The sequence below is a fragment of the Poeciliopsis prolifica genome, unplaced genomic scaffold, assembly GCF_027474105.1.
Source record: "Poeciliopsis prolifica strain line A6 unplaced genomic scaffold, Auburn_PproV2 SCAFFOLD008, whole genome shotgun sequence".
Lineage (NCBI taxonomy): Eukaryota > Metazoa > Chordata > Actinopteri > Cyprinodontiformes > Poeciliidae > Poeciliopsis > Poeciliopsis prolifica.
This window is the reverse complement of record NW_026562383.1, coordinates 3,122,830-3,145,536: the sequence shown is the minus strand read 5'-3', so window position 1 is coordinate 3,145,536 and position 22,707 is coordinate 3,122,830. Positions and strand designations below refer to the sequence as shown.

The window sequence follows — 22,707 nt, the reverse complement described above, 5'->3', positions numbered from 1 at the left end:
CTCTCCCCTCAGTTTGTCTGGAAAATCCAACTTCCCTGAACTCTGAGGCGGCATAGAGCTCTACGGAGATGAAGGAGCTCTGTGTGCACCCACCCCCCTCTTCCTCCACATCTTCCGGACATTCCGCGGGCCAGTCCCCCGTGCAAACTGCAGGCCATCCCGCTACCCTCGGACCGCCACGCACCCCGTCGGCAGGCTCCAGCGCAGCCATGGATCCGCTTGGACCTGACTACGTGTCCGTGTGTCTCTTGGCAGACGAGTCCTATCAGAAGCTGGCCATGGAGACGATGGAGGAGCTGGACTGGTGTCTGGACCAGCTGGAGACGATACAGACACACCGGTCCGTCAGCGACATGGCCTCCAACAAGGTAGGATGCTTTCTGTCTACATCAGAACGGTCCAACTTTTGGTTTCAGGAGTTGTGTTGGAAATGCGGGTTTCATTTCCAAGATAAACAAAGTGAGGGAGATTTGGTCTCTCTTTGTGATAAAACTTACAAATAATATGATTGCGGTCTCAGTCTGTCCTTCTACAGTTTAAGTCCTCAGTGCCTTAACACTGAAACTTTAGAGAACAACCAAACTCTGAGAATGACACCATCATGACAGGACCGTTTTAATTCCGCTCCTCCACACTTCTGCAAAACTGCTCTGTCTGCTGTGTGGTTATTCATATGCTTAGCATTATGCAAAGTATTTGCTGCCACATTGACGTACTTGCAAATCACTTTAGGAATCTCAGATACAAGAAAAAGGAGAAGCATGATTAGAGTGTTTTACATATTAAACAACAAGGTTCCTGTTACCTCTGAAGATGTGCAAGTCCTGCTCCATGGAAATGGTCACATTTCATTTGCAGACAGGCTTTTCAGCTGACTGCAAATGTACATGATCATAGCTGAACAGAGGTGGCGTTCAGTCCAGTGCGACATGCATATGGGCTCTTTTGTCCTTATCTGACTGAGATGCTTAAGCAAATTAGCTAAAGAGAAAATGTTTTAAGAAAGGTCAAATTTCATTTAAAGTATTTGAGGTCACCTGCAGTCACAGGCACAGGCATTAACTGCAGTAAACATTTCACTTTCATTATGTGAACATTTGCTCGAAACGTTGCTAAGCTAATGTTTCAATAACATAAATTTACAGATCACAAACTCTTTGTCATACTGAGTTGAGGTGAACCCTGAAGTCAGTAAGCCAGCGTGAACATGTTGCGAAATTTAAACAACTCACACAGTAGCAAGGTTTTCTATGCAAAGCTGCACAATATGCAGAATTACAATCATCAGTTTCAAGATGTGTGATTGCAAACGATTGTCCAGTCACAGCATAAATGACTGAGATGCTAGAATAGTTTCTAGAATAGAAAGTATTGGAAAAGAAGTGAAAAATGGAGAAACATCTGCCGTTTGCTATCAGTAACATTGTTATTATGTTAAACACTGTTGTTGTTGTTTTGTGCAGCCTGAGCCAGATAAGCTCTGATTTAAATTTTTTTGTTTTCATTGTAGTAGAGAATCTTCAGACCCAGCCCATGAAAATAAAAGACTGAAGCTCATGCTTCAGTCTTTTATTTATTTTTGCTTGGTCTAAACTCTCCTCACTCCTTACTCACCATAGCTGTAGGTACTTAAAATCTATCCATTTTGTCTCTGACTTAGGTTTGGTGACATTCTCTCAATGGTTGGAGTTACTTCTTGCAATTACCGTTTTATTTTTTAACATGCTTTTCCTCATGTCGCATCCCTCTCTGGGCGGCACGCCACGCACGTTGAAGAGCCCTGCTGTAGCACTTACAGGGCATGGCCAATTTGCAATGCACATCCCGCATGCTTGCCAATAGTACAGTATGATGGGACGTTTTCACAATTTTGGAACTTCTTCTGACTCTGTTGCTGATAATCCACCCATAAACAGTCCAACAGCATTTCCCCTTATGGCAGCTTAGTTGAGGTTAACCGTGAAGCTAATGGAGGTTTCATGGTAAGTCCTTGCTTACTGATGACGCTAAGAAACTCTTAATGAATAGGTTTAATCCTACTTCATTTATTTTTAAATAACAAATTAATTGCTGACTAAAGAAGTTTCATAATATGAAGTAATGGGCTTTCAACTACTTTGTGGCTCAATAGTCGTAGGAAGTAGAAATGTACCAAAAAGTCTGAAAAACACAATTGCATCCATGCAAAATGCAAGAGAGTGCAGCTCATGAACTCTTCAATGAGAGTTCATGTCATTGTCCTTGGGCAAAATATTGATCCCTACTTTGACTTATGGGTTCTTTTTGTGACGCAGGTTAGAGGACATTGCCAGCAATATTCAAGAATTTGCCTCCTGAGGTTTACTGGAGCAACAAAACATGAAACATTTTTGCACCTTTTGTTTATTAGCGTGTTAATGCGTTACCAAATTAGGTTTTTCAGTCAATATTTGAATTGCCCATTGTGTCTCATTAAGACTAATGGTATCACCAATATTACTGAGAGAACATACAGTGCGCATTCCAGGAAAGTTATTTGAAATCCATAATTATAAACTATTTAATTAAACAATGCTATGAGAGAACATCTTGTGAGGTTGATATCTTTTTCTTAGAAACATCAGTGTCTACAACATAAAAAAAAACTCCTTCCTTGAATGATTAAAATACTCAGAATTCATTCCCATAATTCGTGACACATGAATAAATCCAGTCTAATAAAAGTTTTTACAGTAATACAAATTTATGTCAACCATATGATTTGATTAGGCTGAAACTAAACAAACATGCTGATGTTCATGTTGAACTCACTGCTTCAAGTTTTGCTTTAATGCTCGAGGGTGCATAGTTTGTACAAAGTTAAGCTAAATGACTAAATTTAATACTTATCCTCCCCACTTTAAGCACAGACAGTATGGCGGCGTCAAATTATAAACACTCAGCCGGGGGTGTTGTCCATTTCGTCATCCATGTGGTCAAAGGGGGGATTAGAATTGGGAGGGATGCTGTCAGAAAGTATGATGGGTGACTGTGACCGTGACACCTTTTTCCTGTCTTTTTTTATTTCCTGTGCCCCCTCCTCTGCTTTGCTCCCGGTTTTCCAGACTACAATAACGGCGCATGCACACAGGTCTGGTCTTTAAAGGCTACTACGTCATTAGAGCTGGCAAGACAATGACCAGAAGGTCGTTGAAGCCTGCTTGCAACGCCGCTTCCGAGTCAGGCACAGTGGCATTGTTGACCAATGCTGATTTTGAAAGTGCATGGGTCAACAGTTTATCGTGTTACTCTTCAGTTTCATCACTGTCCCAGATTTGTTCAGCGACTATGAACGGGTGTCAGAGTTTGTTAGGTTGCCATCCAGATATATATCTGTAACCCATGATGCTTTGCATTCTTTAGTTTTGCTTACGTATGAAACAGTCAAAAAAAAAAATGAAGGAATGTCAATTATTACACCTTAAATTAAACAGGATAAAATAATCATAAAAATTCATTACTCTTTTAAAGATTTTAAAGGAGAAGTTCTGGCAAAGGAAAATGTTGTTTTGTTTGTTGGTTTATTTGTGTTCTTATACATCAAGCATGAAATGCATTTCTACATGACAATTTCTCTTTGTCTTTGAAGACAGAAGTTCCTCATTGCCATTATCTGGGCCAAACGTTAGAAAGGGCTTGCAGGGGCACCAGCCCAGGACCCAATTTTTGGGGCAACTCTTCCAAATTTTTATTTTATTTTATTTTATTTTTTTAACCCTCCAACCTTAACCCTAACACATAGACCTATATCAGATGAGTTGTACTAATATTTTGGCATTTTTATGAGTATAAGCAATATTCAAGTATTTGAAAATTCTGAAGTTATATTAATTTATTTTGGGAAGAACATGGTGTTTCTGCCCAAGGGACATATTCGACTTACCACCAAGAGTTCCATAGTATTCAACCGCTTGTACTGTAATTTGCATTAGTAAAGTAATTTTTCTTTGGTGGATTGGGCACCAAACCCAGGGGCCCACATCTATGTAAGTCTGGCCCTGGCTAATCTGTAGCTCCAGTTACGAGAAAAATGTGAAAAATTAAGATGATTTTAAAACTAAATCTTCCAAGGATGTGAATAATTTTGGGGTTAACTGCAATTTTATATTAATTAGAAGTACATACTAGATGTAACACTTCTCTGTCTTTTGTTGTTTAATTAGAGAATCTACCCAAACCCAGTCAGTTCTACAGAAACACCAGGAATTAGACGGATTCACATACTTCCCAGTCCCTCTGTTGCAACTATTATAGCAGCATGGTGGGCGTCCGTCATGAGCGCGGACAAAGAGTCCGTTTCTTTCCTGACCCGCAGGATGCATTTGAACCCATAATCAAAGCCGGGGGTGTCTCCGTTTTCTGCGTCCAAGGGCGCAGGTGTGTCCGGAGGGTTTATGGGGACCACACACCCTGTTAACCGCCTGCCTGGTCAGAGTGACCTAAGAAGGGGGAGAGGGCGAGTCGTTTCCCTGACCCTCACTATCATTAGCCTCGCCACACTCCCGTGGCCGATGCCGAGTGACGGCCTTGGACAAACACCACCATCTGAGTTCAGTTAGAGGAGTTTCTGCGCCCTGTGGGTTAGCGTGCGAGCGAGACCCCAGGCAAAAGACGAGCCAGTCGGAAACTTTAACTCACATGTGGTCACTCCAGCTTTGAAGCGTCGCCGTCCTCCGAAGGGGGAAAAAATGACACAGTTATTGAAACAGATGCAGCAGTAGTAGGTTTGCAGACGTAATGGACTTTAAATTACAGTTCTGATTCACTGTTAGAGTGGTGAGGGGATCGGATGAGCTAACTCTAGTCATTATATTAAAAAAAAGTCTTGCCTGCAAAGCTTTATGGAAAAGAAACTAAATGGCTGTAAACAAAGCCGTGTTTCTGACTGTAACTTTTCTCAAGTAATTCTCATCAAGGCCTTCTAGGAAATGTCCTTTTTTTTTCTTTTTTTTACTGTTGCTAAACTGTGAAAGCATGTTGGACACGGTCCTCTGGGTGTTGACGCTGTAAACATCTGCACACGCGGGGGACTCACTTTGGTCTTTGTTAGATTGCGCAGCTGCGTTTTTGCGACATGTTCCCATGCTATTTCTACAAGTTCCAGTATTTTCTACTCGTAACAGTTCAAACTCTTCCCAAAGGAATACATTTTCCTCATTTGAAAATTTCCACCACTTCTCTGCCTTTTTTTTTTGGCTGAACTCGTTCTTAGGGACTTTTGTGTTGCGTGCTCAGGTATGTCAGTAAGCCGCCCGCCCGCTCGCCTGAGGCCACGCGAGGAAGCAGGATGTAAATGACTTCAGTGAATTACCCTGGTAAGTAAAAAGGAAGTAGGTGGGGGCACATGCTCAGGCCTGCATCGGGAGGGGAGGAGCGACAGGGGCCTCCTCTGAGGCTGTGTTACCCAGTCAGTCAGGGCATTTTATCACTATATGTTTCCTGCCTGACGCCACATCAGAAAAGAGAGAATAGGAGGCAGAAGCAGGCACAACGACCTGTTCTGAACTGAACACTTGTCACTTTTTTAAGGGCATTTTTGGGCTTTTCTTTCGTGTCGGTTTTGGCGTTTTTTTTAAGTGACAATGGGACTATGTTGTTCTGAAAAGCAGAAGAGAAACTTTGAGATGTCGTCAAGTTGGCAAAAGGTGAGATTATTTTTTTTGTCGCTGGAGTCCCGTCTGCTGTGTTTAAAGATGAAACAAAGAATGAATGAATTGTTTTGAACTTGGATAGAAACTTTTCTTTAAAACTTTGTTTCAGTCCTGATGGTGAGAATTTGGGTCAGACATTCAGAGCCGATTCCATGGAACAGCTGATTGACATGCACATATTCAGAGGAAACGTTTCAAATCTTTTTACTAGTCTATTTATTCCATCTGTGCTAGTAATGCTTTTGTTTCAGCAAAATTATTTTACTTTTTTCTTTTTTTGATGCATTTTTTCCCTGCTGATGTAAAATCTTACACACATTAGTGCAACTCAATCTGACATGTCATCAATGTGCCCTGCGTGTCCCAGCTGAACTACATGACCCTGAATTATCGACATTTGCCTCAAAGTTGCACAATTCCTTCACTTTGAAGAGTTGGTGACAGTTTTCTCATTTTCGCTGAGTAAGAGCCACCATATTCGCCAAATGAAAAACAGTTTTTTTCATGTGATCGTCAGGGACCTACTGTGTGTGGCTGTGTGTGTGTTTTCTGGCATCTTGGAGGAGTTGCTCAAGTTTCTCTGTCGCGAAGCTGTTTGCCTCGGAGACCAGATCTACTGGTTTGAGTACAAAGAGACCCTAACGGGAGATTATTTTTCTCCTTTTAACTGGATCGAAGCAGCTTTCACTTTTCGGGAAGCTAACCGGAGAGATGGACTTTCCTGACAGATATCGATTTTCCTATTTTCCTTTGTGGTCCGATCGGCAAATCTCAATCATGATTGATTAGATTTCTTTTTTTAAAAGAGCTACAATTAATAACAAAGGAGAATATTCACAGCAAATATTTGACTGAAGACCTATTTGATAGTAGTTTTAAAAAATTACACACTTCATAACCCTAATCAGATTCTTTTTAAATCAATAATCACGAGGCACATTAGTTTTGACACATTTAATAAACAAGGGAAAATTAATTAATTTTCCAGCCTTTCAGAGAAAATTAGCTAACTCCAGGATACAGCTGCTTGATCAGTGCGTCTCCAGTGGCCATTATTATTATTCTCTGGGACTTTTGATGCGATCATGTTTCCTGTTAGGCAACAGGAACTGAAAGCGTCCATTTAGTAGCTTTTACATTTCCCATTTGTATTCATGTCAGGCTCGGCTAGCTGCAAAGCGTTCACACGCGCCTTGCCGTCTACGGCTCTGATATGATGCGGTTTATATTCAGAGAGGGGGACCACCGTGGGAATGATAAAGTGGGAACATGTGACGCTGCTGTTGCTATGGCACTCAGGCATCTGTGTGGCTGGCGAGCAGAACGCTCCTGCATCTCATCTCGATTCGATCCTCTTCATAGGATCGAAACGTAAAACAAAAATCTGGTTAAATAATCAGATTTATTAGAAAAAAATTAATTGATTAAGCATAAAAAAAGGCAGTCTGCTGCTTGGAAAGCCTTGCATTGCGCAGTGTGCGCTGCATCTGTTTTGCGTTACTGAGCAGTGGGGAGTGGGAAGAAGGGAGAGAGAGAAAGAGAGAAAGAGAGAGAGAGAGAGAGAGAGAGGAAGATGTAGGGGGATTTTCTCCTAGCTCTCGTTCTCTGCTGCACTTCACACTGTGTGTTAATAGAGGATGGGAGGAAAAGACACTGAGAGACACCACACTCCCCACTCCATCTGCCGTGAGGGACTCTGCAGATTGAGCATCCCATCCTACCCCCATCACCTCAGCTGCCGTTTTGCCATCCTCCCGTCGCGAAGCCTCACTCCATCCGCAGCTCGTCACTAGATAACCCTCAGAAGACGCCTGGAATAGGAACATCGATCGGGTCTCCTGGGGGATTCCATCACTGTCTCCCTTCAAGACAATGGATGTGTCCAGGAGGAGACGCATCTGGAGGGCTGGGATGTAGAGGCTGCACTGCCGCAGCACCCCTCCTCCGGAGACGGCGTGTTGTCTTTTTTGTTTGGGTCTTTTTTTTTACCTCTGTGGTTTGGGTGGCTTCTCGAGCGCCAGGCTTGCAGGGCTGAGCTCTGCCTTGGGGGTCCACTCAGAGAGGAGCATTCGCTGCTTCTGCTGGGGAGCGCCAGGGGCTCTGGACAGCCCAGCAACATGCCTGAGGCCAACTACCTGTTCTCCGTGTCCTGGGGATACATTAAGGTGTGTTCTGCCTGAGAGTCGGATTCAAAAAGCAAGCCGGATTCGGTTTGAATGCGTCCGACAAATCCCTTCCCATTGATTCAGAAGACTGTGGCACGAACAAATGCACATAAATACCAGTTGACTGCATGGCTACATGTCTATATTTTTGCACTTTGCGGTTTTGACATCAAACACTAACCAAGATGTGCATAACAGCGCATAAAAGCAGGAGAAATCAACAGTAAAAGCCATTTCTCATGATCTTCTTCTTCTTGTCTTTTCACTTCTAGTTCAAGCGGATGCTGAACCGAGAACTGAACCACCTGTCTGAGATGAGCCGCTCGGGCAACCAAGTGTCAGAGTACATCTCCAACACCTTCTTAGGTAAACACTGCAGCATCACAGAACGACTGCAGCAATCATCAGAGCGTTGTGAGGCAGCGTCAGTCAGGACTAACAGAGTCAGCGACAGCTAGAGGTCATAAGGTGACTCAAAGTGATTCCTAAGCCTCGTTAAACCAGTCGAATTCGGTCTGAAGACCTCTGGCTAAGACCAGGGAGCATTAGAAGAGACGATGCATTATTCAACAGGAGAACAGCACTGGTTATAGTCTTTAAAAGCAGAGCGGTGTTTCATGACTCACTACTAGCCTCCTATAGAATTCCCTCTAGCCTCTGTTAGCTTGCAGCCTGCAGACACTGTATAACTCTTTGAAAACATGTTTAAAGTCGACGCTTTATATATATATATATCGATCAGGTCTCCTGAGTGGTGTGCATTTTCTGTCAGAAAACAAAAAGTCAGTTTCAGAGCAGATTCTAGTCACCAGCAACACTTTCGTTGCATTTCAACCAACAAACCAAAAGGAAACAGCGTAGCTCTGCTTGTCTTTGAAGGGTTTTTCTTTCTGCAGTGCATCTGACACGTGTCAGGTTCAAACACATCATTCTCCTGGGTTTTGTGAAGGATGTAGCTAAGACTCGTTTTTTTTTTCTTCTTCTTCCTCTTCTTTGCTGCGGTGCATATGAACATCAAAAGTCATTTCACTGTATGCAGCATGTGAACGTTGTCAGCCAGCAGGCAGACAGACAGACTGAATCATGCACCCTGACTTTGCCCTCATATTTACATGTCTCCCTTTCTGAGCATCTCAGCTGAGAATGAGCTGTTTTTTTTTCCACTTTTCCCTGAACTGTTGTCGCCTCCAGGTTTCGTTTCACAGAACGCGCTGCCAGAATATTAAGTGGCAAAACATCTCATTAGCAAACCTCGACCGCTTTCATTTCATCACAGCGCTGTCATCACATTCGCAGTTTTTGATTTTAATTTAGTTTTTCCTGCAGTCAGTGGGAGTTTTAGTGGAGACAAAACAACTGTTCATGCAACACCCTCTCTGCTGCTTTTAAATTGTTTATTTGATCATCTCTTCTTCTTCTCCTCCTCTTTCTGGTGTTCCCCACAGATAAGCAGAACGAGTTGGAGCTCCCGTGTCCGGTCCAAAAGGTGAGGAAGAGGAAGCAGAACCAGCAGCAGCAGCAGCAGCAGGTTGGGATGATGACACAGATCAGCGGGGTCAAGAAGGTCAACCACACATCAAGCATATTGGGAAACGTCGGCAACCGCTTTGGGGTCAAGACAGACCAGGAAGAGCTGCTCTCAAAAGTAAGTAAAATGCGAGTTTTTTCAGCTAAAATTAGGTGAAGGTAAATTAAAACGGAAGGCTAAAGATGTGAACTTGTGTGTTATTGAACAGGACCTGGAGGACATTAACAAATGGGGGCTGAATATCTTCAAAGTGACGGAGCATTCTCACAACCGACCGCTCACCTGCGTCATGTATAAAATATTTCTGGTTAGTTTCTGTCTTCTTCTTCCTCAACATTTCTCATTACTTTTTTTGATTTTTTTCTCTAAATAAGATCAACAAAATTCTAATCAGGCTTGTGACAATTACGAATTTTGCTGGCCCATGAGCGGTTCCAGTAATTACTGCAATAAACGATAATATTGTTGTTTTGAGACCCTTTTCAAGCAATATATCAATAAATCTGCCCTCTCAAAAAAACCAATGGAATTACATTTTTTAATGAACACCCAACACTAGAACTGGAAGATATTTTAAATATTCAAACCAAAAACAATAAAGGAAAACCCCACAAAAAATAGAAACAGAAAAGCAGAAGTAAAAAAACAAACAAAGCTGAAACCATAAATGAGATGGATTGTGAAACTCTCTGTAAACAAAATTGTCCTTCAAAACATAATATGCAAATATAAACTTTTGAACTCCTTTTAATTGATCATGTCAGTAATTAATTAAACATTTATTTTTATTATAAATATTTACTGCAAGTCGCAATTCTCCTAGCGATGCATTGACATCCTTGGTCATATGTTGTCATTCTTGTTAATTATAAATATTTTAATTCCTTCCATCAACAGATGAAAATTAGCTTGTGTGGCTAAACCTGGCATACTTACTTGACATATTCAAGTTGATTAAAATGCATCCTATCCTTTCTAAAATAAAATAAACTCACAAAAACATTATTGGCTTATTCAACAGGCTTCATCCAAGCTTAATTTGACACCAAAACATCTCCACTTAATCATTTTCCTATTTGTCCTCATCTTCGCCCACACTCAGGAGCGAGACCTTATGCGCACATTCAAAATTCCCCCGGACACCTTCGTGACCTTCATGCTGACCCTGGAGGACCACTACCACTCGGACGTGGCGTACCACAACAGCCTGCACGCCGCCGACGTGGCCCAGTCCACGCACATCCTGCTGTCCACGCCCGCCCTGGACGTAAGTGGCCCAACACTGCCACAATCCAAACTCTTTCCGTAGAGCTAGACTGTTCGCTAATGACTCCATCACCAGCTGCCCTCTCTGGAGCTATTATGCCTTAAATGAGGCGACTTGCATTGCGTCATTGCTCAGCGCATGCCAAAGACGATGACACATGAAAGGATTGGTCTCCAATTGTTGACTGTTACCTCGACTTGTTTGGCCAGTTCATTACCAGCTGAAGCTCATTCGTTTTTAATTTTTTTTTTTTTTTTTTTTACTCTTTCAGGCGGTCTTCACAGATCTGGAGATCTTGGCGGCCATCTTTGCCGCAGCCATTCACGACGTGGACCACCCAGGAGTGTCTAACCAGTTCCTCATCAACACTAGTGAGTCTCTGTGATTGATTTTTTTTTTTAAACTGTTATTATTATTATTATTTCCTTTGGCTCACTCACAAGAAATGCCAGAACTGTCTAAGGAGTCCAAAGGCAACATTGTAAACCTGGAGCAGTTTTTAATTTCTTCCTCCATTCACAGACTCTGAGCTGGCTCTGATGTATAACGATGAGTCAGTGCTTGAGAATCACCACCTGGCTGTGGGCTTCAAGCTGCTGCAGGAAGACAACTGCGACATCTTCCAGAACCTGAGCAAAAAACAGAAGCAGACACTCCGGAGGATGGTCATAGACATGGTGAGGAGCAAATCAGCTCATTGCATGATAAATGAAAATGAGCGCAGGTATTTTTATTTCAACATAAGTCGTCGAAGAGATGCCGCCACTTTGGGAAACGCTGCAAATATTTGATGCTAAATACAAAGTAGTTAGCTTGCACCGCCTGCCACTATTGCCCATTTTCCATGGTTCAGCTGAATGATTATTTTGTGACGATAAAGCTGAAATATCTCATATTCTCCCTTTTTGTCCTCCAGGTTCTGGCCACTGACATGTCCAAACACATGAACCTCTTAGCGAATTTAAAAACCATGGTGGAAACCAAGAAGGTGACCAGTTCGGGTGTCCTGCTGCTGGACAATTACACCGACAGGATGCAGGTGAGGGAGCGCTCTTTGCCAGCGTCCGTCTGTTAGAAACACCACGAAGGGGAAAGCCGGACGCTCAGATCTGCTCTCCCGTATCTGCAGGTGCTGTGCAATATGGTCCACTGCGCCGACCTGAGCAACCCCACCAAGCCTCTGGATCTGTACCGGCAGTGGACCGACAGGATCATGGACGAGTTCTTCCACCAGGGCGACCGGGAGAGGGAGAAGGGGATGGAGATCAGCCCCATGTGTGACAAGTTCACAGCTTCAGTAGAGAGGACTCAGGTAGAGACCACACACCGGAACTGTAGCGATTCATGGAATGAATCCAGGACCTCCATTTTTAAAATTTATCGAGGCAAATCATCTGCCTCGAGGCTTTGCCAAATTATTCTAATTTATTCTGTTACTTGATAAATCATCAGAATAATCAATAATTCACTTACATCAGCCCTACTCCATACCATACTAACATTCCTGGCCTGTTTCCTCTTTTGCCTGATCTGTTCCAGGTTAGTTTCATAGACTTTATCGTCCACCCTCTGTGGGAGACGTGGGCCGACCTGGTCCACCCGGACGCCCAGGACATCCTGGACACACTGGAGGACAACAGAAACTGGTACGAGAGCATGGTCCCCCCGAGCCCCTCGCCTCCTTTCTACACCAGCGACGGAGAGGGAGGCCAACACGGCGAAGACGGTTCCCTAGCGAGTAAATTCGCGTTTGACCTGACCACGGACGCAGCCGTCAGAAGCGACTGTGCGAGGAGAGGCAGTTCCTCTGACCTGGATGGGACAGAAATGACGACGTGTGACGTCTCATCCGTAGAAACATAGCCGGAGCCCGTGGCAGTCCCAGAACGGGACGGTTTCTTTACGCTGAATTTTTGTTTTCAATTGCAGTGGAGGCATCCTGCAATAAGGCTTTTTGGAGCTGCTTGGCAACCAAGGCCTTTCTGAATGTTGGGCAAACCCCCTGCAAACAAGGCTCAGAAACCCTGTTGCGGTTTGTTCTTTCGTCCCTGGCAAGGGAGAACTGCAGAGGGGCAGCTGGAATCGGAGCACTAACAGACCGAAAGTCTGGATTAGATGGTATGAATCTATGAACTGGGGAAAAAAGGACTTCCAAACTTGCACTTCAGGACATTTTTATCTTCATGTAGAATATTTGTAATATCTCAAGACTAAATAACAACCAAAAACTACTGGTCAGCAGGTTACTTGTAACCATGTAGTTTTTTTAAAAAAAAAGGAAAAGGAGAAAAAGTGCCTTTTTTTGTTTTCTTGTACAACCATGTCATTTTGTAAGAGTTTTTATAATTTATTTAACATGTTCATGTAGCTGTAAAATGTGTCCAGTTTTCTACAGGAGGACATTGTTGTCTCGTAGTCTTCCGAACATTCTGGCAATAGTCTCAAGAAGAAGAAATCTGTTGACTTCCCAGCACAATTTGCACTTTGTGGCACACTGTAGAGCAAAGAGAGCGTGGAATGCTGTTTTAGAAAAACGGCGTACATGTGAAGCCAAATAATATCATGAAAACAACCCAAATATGTTTTTGTTTTTTTGTTTTTTTACCTCAAATTCATAAAAAAGACTATTACACAACTTCTGGGTGGAAAAACGTGAAAGTGTCCAAAGATCGTCTGGAAAAGCACTTTGATGATTTCAGTGTTGCTGAATCGCATCCTTAAAAACTTCCTCTGCTATTCTGGAGCAACATCACCAAATCCAAAATTTACGGTCCCTTATTTAAAATGTTTGAAACTTATTTCTAATAGCATTTCCCCATGATTCCATCTTAAATTGTGAGTCATTTTGAATGAAAAAAAAGTATTTTTTCTTTTTGTACAATTCGTGTCGTTTTTTTTGTTTGTTTTTTTCTTTCACCTCAGCACCTTGAAAATTGTCAACAGCCCTGCAGCTGGTTGCAGATCTGTTCCAACGCTTCCTAAAAGGTACCATGATGTCTGGTGAGGGGAGATGAGTTAGTAGTCATAACATGACATTCTTCTTCTGTGAATGTGTGCACACCTGAGCGTGCGTATTCGTGTCCACAGAACCACACAATCCCGTCGCACGCAGCTGTACAGTGCCGACAGTAACGGCGTATTTATTACCTTGTGTTTTCCTTGTACAACAATAATATTGGTTGCTAATATTTACTGTATATTTGCTATTATTTATATGCTCTCCCACATGTCAAATTACAGTTTGACTGAAGCTGTCTGGTGGTGTGTCTGTATCCAGTGAGATATTTTGAATGAGACCGCCTCTTCATGTCACAGAAGTGCGTTTGCTTTGAGGCTCCAGCCAGAAACATTTGTGTTCTCGGCCAAACGATCCGGCAAGGCTGGATGTTTACTGCAGCAGATTGTGTACGGTGACGGGTCATTGTACAGCTGTAGGAATATTTGCTGAAATATTTAGCATTGTTTCAAATGTATTTTTTCAGTGTTTTCCTCACAGTATATTGGTTAAAAAATTTAAAAAAAGACAAAGAAAAACAACAACAACAACGGTATATGTTGTGCTCAACAAATGTTTTCTATGTGATTATTAAAATGAGCATGTAAAACAGAATCATCTTGTCCAGATGTCATTGAGTCATAAACCTTTACTTTTTCTATCTTCCAACCCTTTACTAAAGTTTCAAACAACTTTGTTAACATAATTGTCCTTTACTCATACTTCTGTTGACAAATATCCATGCAAGTGTCCAAAGAGTTATGTGTATCTGATTAGACACAATTATGTTCTAAGAAACATTAAATTTTTACCACTTTCTCCACTCTTTCACAAAGCATTGATAATACATATCAATAAATTCCGAAATATGTTTACGTACATTTGCTGTGTGATAAATCCCACTTTAAATATCTGCCATGTTTATCAAGAATAATATTTGTGTTTCTGGGGTTATGAATGCTATCCCATTCATAACACCACCGACAGTCACCTAAAAAGGCGTGATAAATAGTTTATCATTATATCCATCGATATCACAATACTTCCACAAAATATTGCAATAAAATTCTGAGTCCATATTGCCCACTCCTGTTTGGAGATAAGATTATTCTCTGACATAAATGATTTGTTTATTAAAATTGTACAGAAATCTGAATTAGATGTTTTGTGGGAGAATTTGCTTGATTGGTCCTTGAATAATTGGGAATAATCCAGAATGTTCATTTACCATTTCATTCCTTTTTTTTTTCTAAATCCATGAATGTGGGTTCTTTTTTTTTCTTCTGAACTCGAAGCTCCCAAAAAGACCAGGAATTTTTCTTATGACTTGTTCTCGTGCACCACTGTGGATGAATCTGATGGTTTTTGTGCCTAAAAAACATGCAAACTTCCTCCTTGTTTCCCAATCTTTTCCAAGCAACCCTCGTAAACATGGTCATACTCTATGATATCAACAAGACACAGGTCCCATCTGACTCTTTGTTAAACCGTTTCAAATATCTATCAAACTCTTACTGATCCTGCCTACCTATATTTTTTCTAATGGCTGCTTCTGGCCCATTTACTGGTCATGATTTATTAGCTTTTTTTTTTCATAATGAATTTTCAAGATGTGATTTTTTAGAAAATGCTTTCATTCATGTTATATTTCCTGGGAAAATAGCTGATATTCTGACCAACCACTGAAGCTGAACGTTACGTGCTCTCCACGCTTCATAAACAGTGACACATCTTCTGAAATATTGTTTCCCACACTGTTTCAAGCGCAAACACGACCATCCATCTGCAGCACACCATAGGCTGCTTTTTTTTTTGCGTTTTTGCGTCACGGTTCCAGTTTTGCAACTATGCTAAGTGAAGTAGAACGATGGATGAATAGGAAGAAGGAAAAACTTTATCCATTTAAGAATGGCTAAAGTTTATCCATTTAAATTTATTGTTTATGCTTTAAATATCTCATAGATTAATGAGGTCTTCCTTGCTGCAACACCTCATTTTATCTTCTTTTTGTCTGGGCTTAGGTTTAGTGGTCTTGGCCACTGGTCCTGTGATGTAAACAGGAAGAGTAGAGATAGTGATGCTATGTGCTGCGTCCTCTGGGCATTCTCCCTCCCTTTTGCTGTAAGCACCTTGACCCAAACAGATAAGCATCAGAAATACGTGATGAACAGACCAGAGTGCTGAGTAAGATTAACAGGAAGGAATGTCTTTCACAGATTCCACGTGACGACTTCATCAAAGCAAAAGGGAAAGACATTTCAACAACAAAAAATACATGCGTAGCTGCCACACTGTCAGAATCACTGGCACAGAAAAGCCATGCAAAGAGCCCTTGAACATGTTCCTTTTTTGTTAAACCCAACAAAACCTTGTGTGATTGGCCTGACCATGAAGGTAACTGGCTCAGCAGTCTTTTCCATAACTGGCTCAGCAGTCTTTTCCATACTCTATCAGGGTTTCTTCCATGTACCATGTTTATGGCGTCTTTGTTCTCTCGCTGAAGTTCAATTTTAGTCAAGTCTCACTCGGGGACCTTCTTCCACTGTAGTAGCGCAAACTCTAGTAGCAGTTTACGCTACTAGAGCACAAACTGCAAATCTTGCATATGTAGTTTCTTGATTTTCTTGAATCAATCTAGACAAGATTCAAGAATGTTGTCAAGATTCTTGAGTCTTGTCATAATAATAATAATAATAATAATAATAATAATAATAATAATAATAATAATAATAATAATAATAATAATAATAATAATAATAATAATAATACAGACCTTCAGGGTCTGAAATAACTTAAAAACAACACAATATGTAGGAGAAAACATAAAATGCAGAAACCCTTCAGTAAATCTACAAACTAGATTTACTGATTGCACAACTAGCAGCTGTCTTGTCTTGTCAACAGATTCCATGACTTGTGCTCTGGTTCTATGCAGTTACTTTGGCGCTACCAGTTTCGAGGGTCATCAGTGTTTTAGTAAGTTAGCAGTTCTGCCATACTCCTTTCATTTCTTTGCAACGTCCTCTCTGACCTGTGTACTGGGTTTCTTGGTCTTTATGGTTATGTTTGGTATCTAATGTCCTCTAGCAAACCTCTGAGGATGTCCTACAACAGATAGCATTCATACTGAGATTAAATTACATTCATGTGAATGCTGTTTACCAGGTAGGAGGCAACTGGGGGCAATTTGTTGCGCTGAGTTTTACTTATTTGAGGTATCGCACTAAAGGAGGCTGAATACAAATACCACATCATTCAGATTTTAATTTGTGAAAAAGTTTTGAAAACCACTTTTTCTCTTTTTTTCCACTTTTTATGCACTATTCAGAGTTGGTTTATGTTGAGATCTCTTGGCGTACACAAAAGAAATGAATCAGGAGCGCTACTAGATTCCTTTAAAGATGTGCATAGACTTATTTGGGAAAGTTGCAGATTTTGAGGGCATTTTTGTTCAATTCCAAAGGTTTATATTCATTTTTCTTCATCTGCTTTTCTTCTGAAATGCTCAGGAATCCTTTTGCACTCCCCTACTTTCCAATATAAACAAGGAACTCGCTATTTCACATCTACTGACTGCTGGTGGGCCAGTGTCGAGAAAGACTGGCTTGGAAACATTTTGACCCCAGGTGGGTGTGGATGTAGGCTTTAGTTTGTTGTTTTCAGATGTCTGTATGACAACAGGAAACCTGAACCATCCTCATTCTCTCTCAAAGACCGAGGCAGCTGTTTATCCTAAAAACAGCAAGGACATACTTTACCAGTTTCCATGAGGGTGGTCCACACTGCCATAGCAATGAGCAGCAGGTTTGTTTGAAACGCTAACACAAGCCTTGTGGTGGTGCTAGCGACTGACGTCAGTGGGGTGAAGGTGGCATGCGCCGACCCCAAAAGTATCCGCAGCGTCTGGGTCCAGGCCGGGCCAGACGCTCTCATTGCCAGTTGTTTCCAGCTCGCTGTACCAGCCAAGGCCCTGAGAGGACCAGAGCCCAGGACCGGAGCAGAGAGGAAAAGAACCACTTCCACCAAAACAAACCTGCGCTCTCCATATCCACTTTATAAAAACAAACGTCTTCCTGAAGTTTCTCCTGAGCAGCTGCTGTTTGTTTTTAGTCAGGTTGACAGTAAGAAGTGAAGTCAGCTTAGCCGCCAGTGAGAGAGGAATACGGGGCATTCCAGGATAATTGAATAACGGCGCAGTCGTGTGCGGATGGCACAGATCAGCCCTTAGTGGCTGAGACAGATGGGTTAGGAAGTGATCTCAATGAGACAGCTCTGCTCTGATTAATTTGGAAGAGATCCGATGAGGCAGCTTAATCTGGTGTGTGTGATGCAGTGAAAGGTGAGTCCCCATAAATCACCCAAAAACCTTTCGGGTGTCAAAAAACATAAATGTATGTATGCGTGTGTGTGTGTGTGTGTGTGCGTGTGCGTTTACCTTCTGATCTACACACTCTGAAATTCTGAATTCCAGGGTCAGGACAATAACAGGATGTGTCCTTCCCAAGAAATGACACAAATCATCGAGTTATCAAACATGGAGACAGTCACCATAGATATGCCATTGTTCCTCCAAGAGTGGCTTTGCCTTTGCATGCAAGAAAACTCAAGTAGCTCAGCAGCAAGTATGTGACAGCAGTTACATAATCCACAATAGAGCAAGAAACCTGTCCAAATACATCCACCAACATGTTACGTTCCAAGTAATATGACAAAGCTATAGATATCTCCGTTATTAACCTATGTGATCTTTAAGTTATTTATAAGAGTTTTGCATATCAGAACAGCTAATAATAATAATAATAATAATAATAAAAAGATTTCTGGATCCTTTCTTTGAAATCAGTAAATATTTGAGCAAAAACACATATAACAGGGTCTTTATTTTACAAGAATTAATCCAGAACTCAGACGCAGCATTGGGAAAATTTACTGCATGACAAAATTTCAGGAAACCCACCAGCAGCAGCGTCCTGAGACGAACATTTTCTAAATAACCTTATCAGCCTCTGAGATCTTTGAAGTGGAAACTTGGCCCTCTTCTCTGTTTAATGCTTCACTGCATAGAGGCTTGTGGACCTTTGCTTCTGCAGAGTTCTGTTCAAGTCCAACCACAACATTTTAATCAAGTTGAAGCCCAGACTTTAACTGGGCCATTACAACTGCCTTCTAGTAGTTTGACTTGGTGCCTGTAATTAACAGTGTTATGAGTAGTGTTAGCCACCTTATAGATTCAGTTTTTTTTTTTGTTAACCTTAAATGTGTCAGATCACCAGTGTCGTTTTAATGTCTGATAAAGATGACCTCAGTGGAAAAAAAACATAGTTTCCAGATAATGATTTTACTTAATGAAAGAAAAAAGTGTTTCCTTGTCAATCTGAGTAATCAGCCTTAAGTTAAATCATGAATTATTAACAATTGGCTTTTAAAAACCTAATACATACCTTCTTACTACTAGGCCTACTAGAAATTATTGCCTGATTTAATGACTTTGAAGAACATATGTGAAATAAAACTAAACCAATTACATCAGTCTAGAAACAGTTTCAAACAGTTTCTTTTAACTGCACATCGACAACTCTCTCTGACCAACATCTAAAAACCCTCTAGACCTCATTCCTTTAGTTAGAATCATTCTCCACAATTCACCAATAAGAAAGAAACCTTGCAAAAATGGTTTTCATGGGACGGTTCCAATTCAAAAACCACTGCTGACTCAAAAGAACACAAAGACCCGTTTCATATTTACCAAAAACATCCTGATAATCCCCAAGACTTTTTGCCAAATGTTATGGTGATTGGCGAAACAGAAATGTTTTTAAAAGGATATGGCTCATGTCAGATGATCCATATCAGGTGGAAAAACTCAGTATTTCAGAAAAAGTTAATAAGATCTACAGTCAAATATGGTCGTGGTGGATTGCTGTGGTGTTTCGGGGTGTTCTGCCTGGAACACCAAAGACTCCTGGAGCATTACCATCCTTACCATCAGTTCATGACCTCAAGCCCAAACGTACTTATGCAGCACCAAGAGTGATACATCCTGTTATTAGGTTTAGGGGTTGAACTTTTTAACATGCAGCCAGGTTGGTTTGAATTCGAGGATCCTTCCTACAATGAGTCAATGTTATGAGACACAGGCTTTTGAACCTTTCCCAACGACTCCTAATAACAAATTTAATAACAAATGCTGCTTTAAGCTGTTTTTCCCCCGTGCAATACATTTTCATACTACAACAGAATCACACTAAAAATACCAGTAATATTGCCTTAAGTCAATTTTGTTGCCATTAAGTTGGAAACTGTCCTTTTATTTTCCATTTATTCTAATGTCACACAAAATGGAACATATCCATCCATAAAATAATGATTTTATTTTAAAGTTCACAAACAGAAATTATTCTTTTTTTTTAAAAGAAGGTCAAACATTTTTTGTAAACATGCACATTTACATTTTGTAACATTTTGTGAACATGTCTTCTTTAGCTGAACTGAAGTTGAATATTTCTCTTAGGGTTATAAAGGTTGCAGACACTTGATCCAAAAGAACAACAAACCACCCTGTTTGCAGATTACCGATCTCTTATCATTCTTATCAGCTTTACTGGGACTGGAAATATTTGACGTGGTAAAGCAAGAAAAAAAAAAAAATCTCATCACAACCACGTTTGTTCCACGTGCCTTTCTCTCGATGTTTGCTGCGCTCAATATTTGTCCTCACTTGACTCTGCGTCTCTGCAGCTGTCTCTGAGTGTGAGAGCATGAGATGGCGTGTGGGAGGTGATGCTCATGTTACGTTGCCGTGGCGAAGTCTGCGGTGAGGCAAAAAGAAACTGAGAGAGAAGGGCAATGTGCATACATCAAATCCACCACATCCAGAGGGGTGAGATAAACAAAACTCTCTCGCTGCTGCGCGGCGTAAAGTCCTGACGCTGTCAAAGGTCACCGATCTGACCCGAGATTCTCACTGTCCCTTTTGTTTTTCTTTAAAACACTCACAAGCTGCTGTGATGAGTCAGAATGACCTATATGGTTATAAAGACGCCCCGAAAACGGCTTGTGTGCCTGACCTTTTTCACGCAACCAGCTGAAAATGTTTCAGAGATAAGACGGCTGTTTTACAGTGAAAAGCCTTCTGCTGGATTTTCCCAGACTTGTACAAAAAAGCAGCTTTAACCTTTTCTTGTACAGCTCTGTCTGCCATCTGTTAAAAATTTTTTAAATAATAATGCTGAGCTTTTTCTCGACACCCATGGCGTGTAGGAAAACCGTTGTTTCTCTGCCCGTTCCTTTAAAATTATTTACCTCTCATTCTGAAAAAAAAGAAATAATTTTCCGTTGTCATTATAAAAGCGATCAGATGAGTCAGCATGCTATTATTGTTCTGTTGTAAATTTCAGTGAGGATCTGAGAGCGTCACATTCAGAAATGCTTCCTCTGGTGCCGGGCTGTATTACAGGAACAACAAGGCTGCAGCAAACCTCTGCAAACCTCCATTCTGATGACCTCTGGTCCCCTGGCACCCCCTCCACCACGCTCTCCGCCCCGCCAGCACCATGCACTGCCCTTCAATGTCAACATCCGGGCCGCACGTTGCCCTGTGTGGGGATGATGCAGGATGCAGATAAGGGTGGTTGAGCTGTTGAGCTAAAAAGGAAAAAAAGCGATGGTGGTCAGACTGGTTTCTTGTAAGTATTCCATAGTGTTTGTTCCCCCTTTGTCTCAAGTAAGGAATGTGTATTTGGTAAGGAAAAAAAACATACACAGCGGTGGAAACTTACTCATACTTACAAGGAAATATCAAATCCAAACATACTCTACTTCTGGTGTGTTTCCGAAAGGGTCGTTTCAACATTTTCTCATGTTTACAAGTTTACAACCACAAACGTTGTTTTTAATGGGAATTCATGTGAAAACCAACATAATCAATGAAGTTTATTTGTGTAGCACATTTCAGCAACAGCAGTGCAATAGCAACAACAAAAAGTTACATATTTTTGCAAATAAAGTTCAAATTTGATCCCCTTTTTAGGAACCGAGCAAAATTGCAAACACACTTAAATTATAATGAAAACACAAATACATTTCAGTTTGGTTTGTTTATACACCGTCAATTCACAACAAATGACGTCTCGAGGCACTTTACTTTTAATTCAATTACACATATTCCAACTGATTCTAAATGTTAATCAGTACAGGAAGCAGAGGGCATTAGAAAAAAACTGACACTGTACATCAACCTGAACACACCATCCCGTGCTGAAGCATGGTGGTGGCACCATCATGCTGTGCAGTTGTTTTTCTTCAGCAGGAAACATGGTCCTTTCAGAGCACATCAGCACAAAATCCTTCTGAGGCAGAGTTGAGAAACAACAGAACAAAAATACAGTCTGATACCGGTGCCATTTTGGCATCAATATTATTGATATTTGGAATCAATTCCAAAATTGTCTGAAAAAAAGCTTGAGTAAAAGTAAAATGAAAAATCTGTTTTAAAAAAATTCATCCGATTAATCATCAGAATAATCTTTGCATTGACAGATTGCGTTTGCATACATCTTTAAAACAGCTTGATCTTTAATTGCAGTTGTATGGTGTAAACAAAACCCCAACCGTTAATAGCTTTCAGACCAACCAGGACCCATAACAAGCCCTTTGAAATAAAAGTACCTGTAGCCTTTCTTAATTTTTGCCTTATTTATCAGTTTTCAGGAACTTCTTGGACCCATATTTATCTTGCCACCACACTCAGCCAGCGGGACGATGAGGGAGATGAGAGCACAGTTCACTGCTAGAGAACTCTGTCTTTGGATCGCCAAGTCTGAGTCTCCACTGAGTTGAAATAATTGTCAACTAATTCAGTAATTAATCACTTAATGATTGTCCTAATAAACAGTTTTAATTACAGCCATTAGCACCAACTGTTTGTTTGCAAGTGATAATAAAATGTGAATTTTGCTCAGCTTCACCAGGATGTTCACTGAAACTGCATAATCTGGTCAAATTAGATTCAGATTTGACTAAACCTTCCAGGTGGATCTGCTGTGAAACAGAGGATCCACTTCATGCTTACTGTTGAGCACAGT

General features: G+C 41.1%; 1 protein-coding gene across 4 annotated transcripts in view; it reads left to right on the top strand.

Moving 5' to 3' along the window:
* The window catches only part of LOC129361987 (cAMP-specific 3',5'-cyclic phosphodiesterase 4B-like), a 62,180-nt gene extending 47,941 nt beyond the window's left edge, over positions 1-14,239 (top strand). For 3 of the 4 annotated variants that reach the window (XM_055033269.1, XM_055033270.1, XM_055033271.1), the window contains 10 exons: positions 256-368; positions 8,107-8,200; positions 9,280-9,479; positions 9,571-9,669; positions 10,465-10,629; positions 10,901-11,000; positions 11,152-11,306; positions 11,546-11,668; positions 11,759-11,941; positions 12,169-14,239. In XM_055033269.1, coding sequence (XP_054889244.1) covers positions 256-368; positions 8,107-8,200; positions 9,280-9,479; positions 9,571-9,669; positions 10,465-10,629; positions 10,901-11,000; positions 11,152-11,306; positions 11,546-11,668; positions 11,759-11,941; positions 12,169-12,492 — 1,556 coding nt within the window. In that variant the 3' untranslated portion in view covers positions 12,493-14,239. Of the gene's footprint in view, positions 1-255; positions 369-5,690; positions 7,835-8,106; positions 8,201-9,279; positions 9,480-9,570; positions 9,670-10,464; positions 10,630-10,900; positions 11,001-11,151; positions 11,307-11,545; positions 11,669-11,758; positions 11,942-12,168 lie in introns of those variants that run through there. The other variant, XM_055033272.1, reaches the window with a different exon arrangement.
* The last annotated feature ends 8,468 nt before the right edge of the window (positions 14,240-22,707 follow it).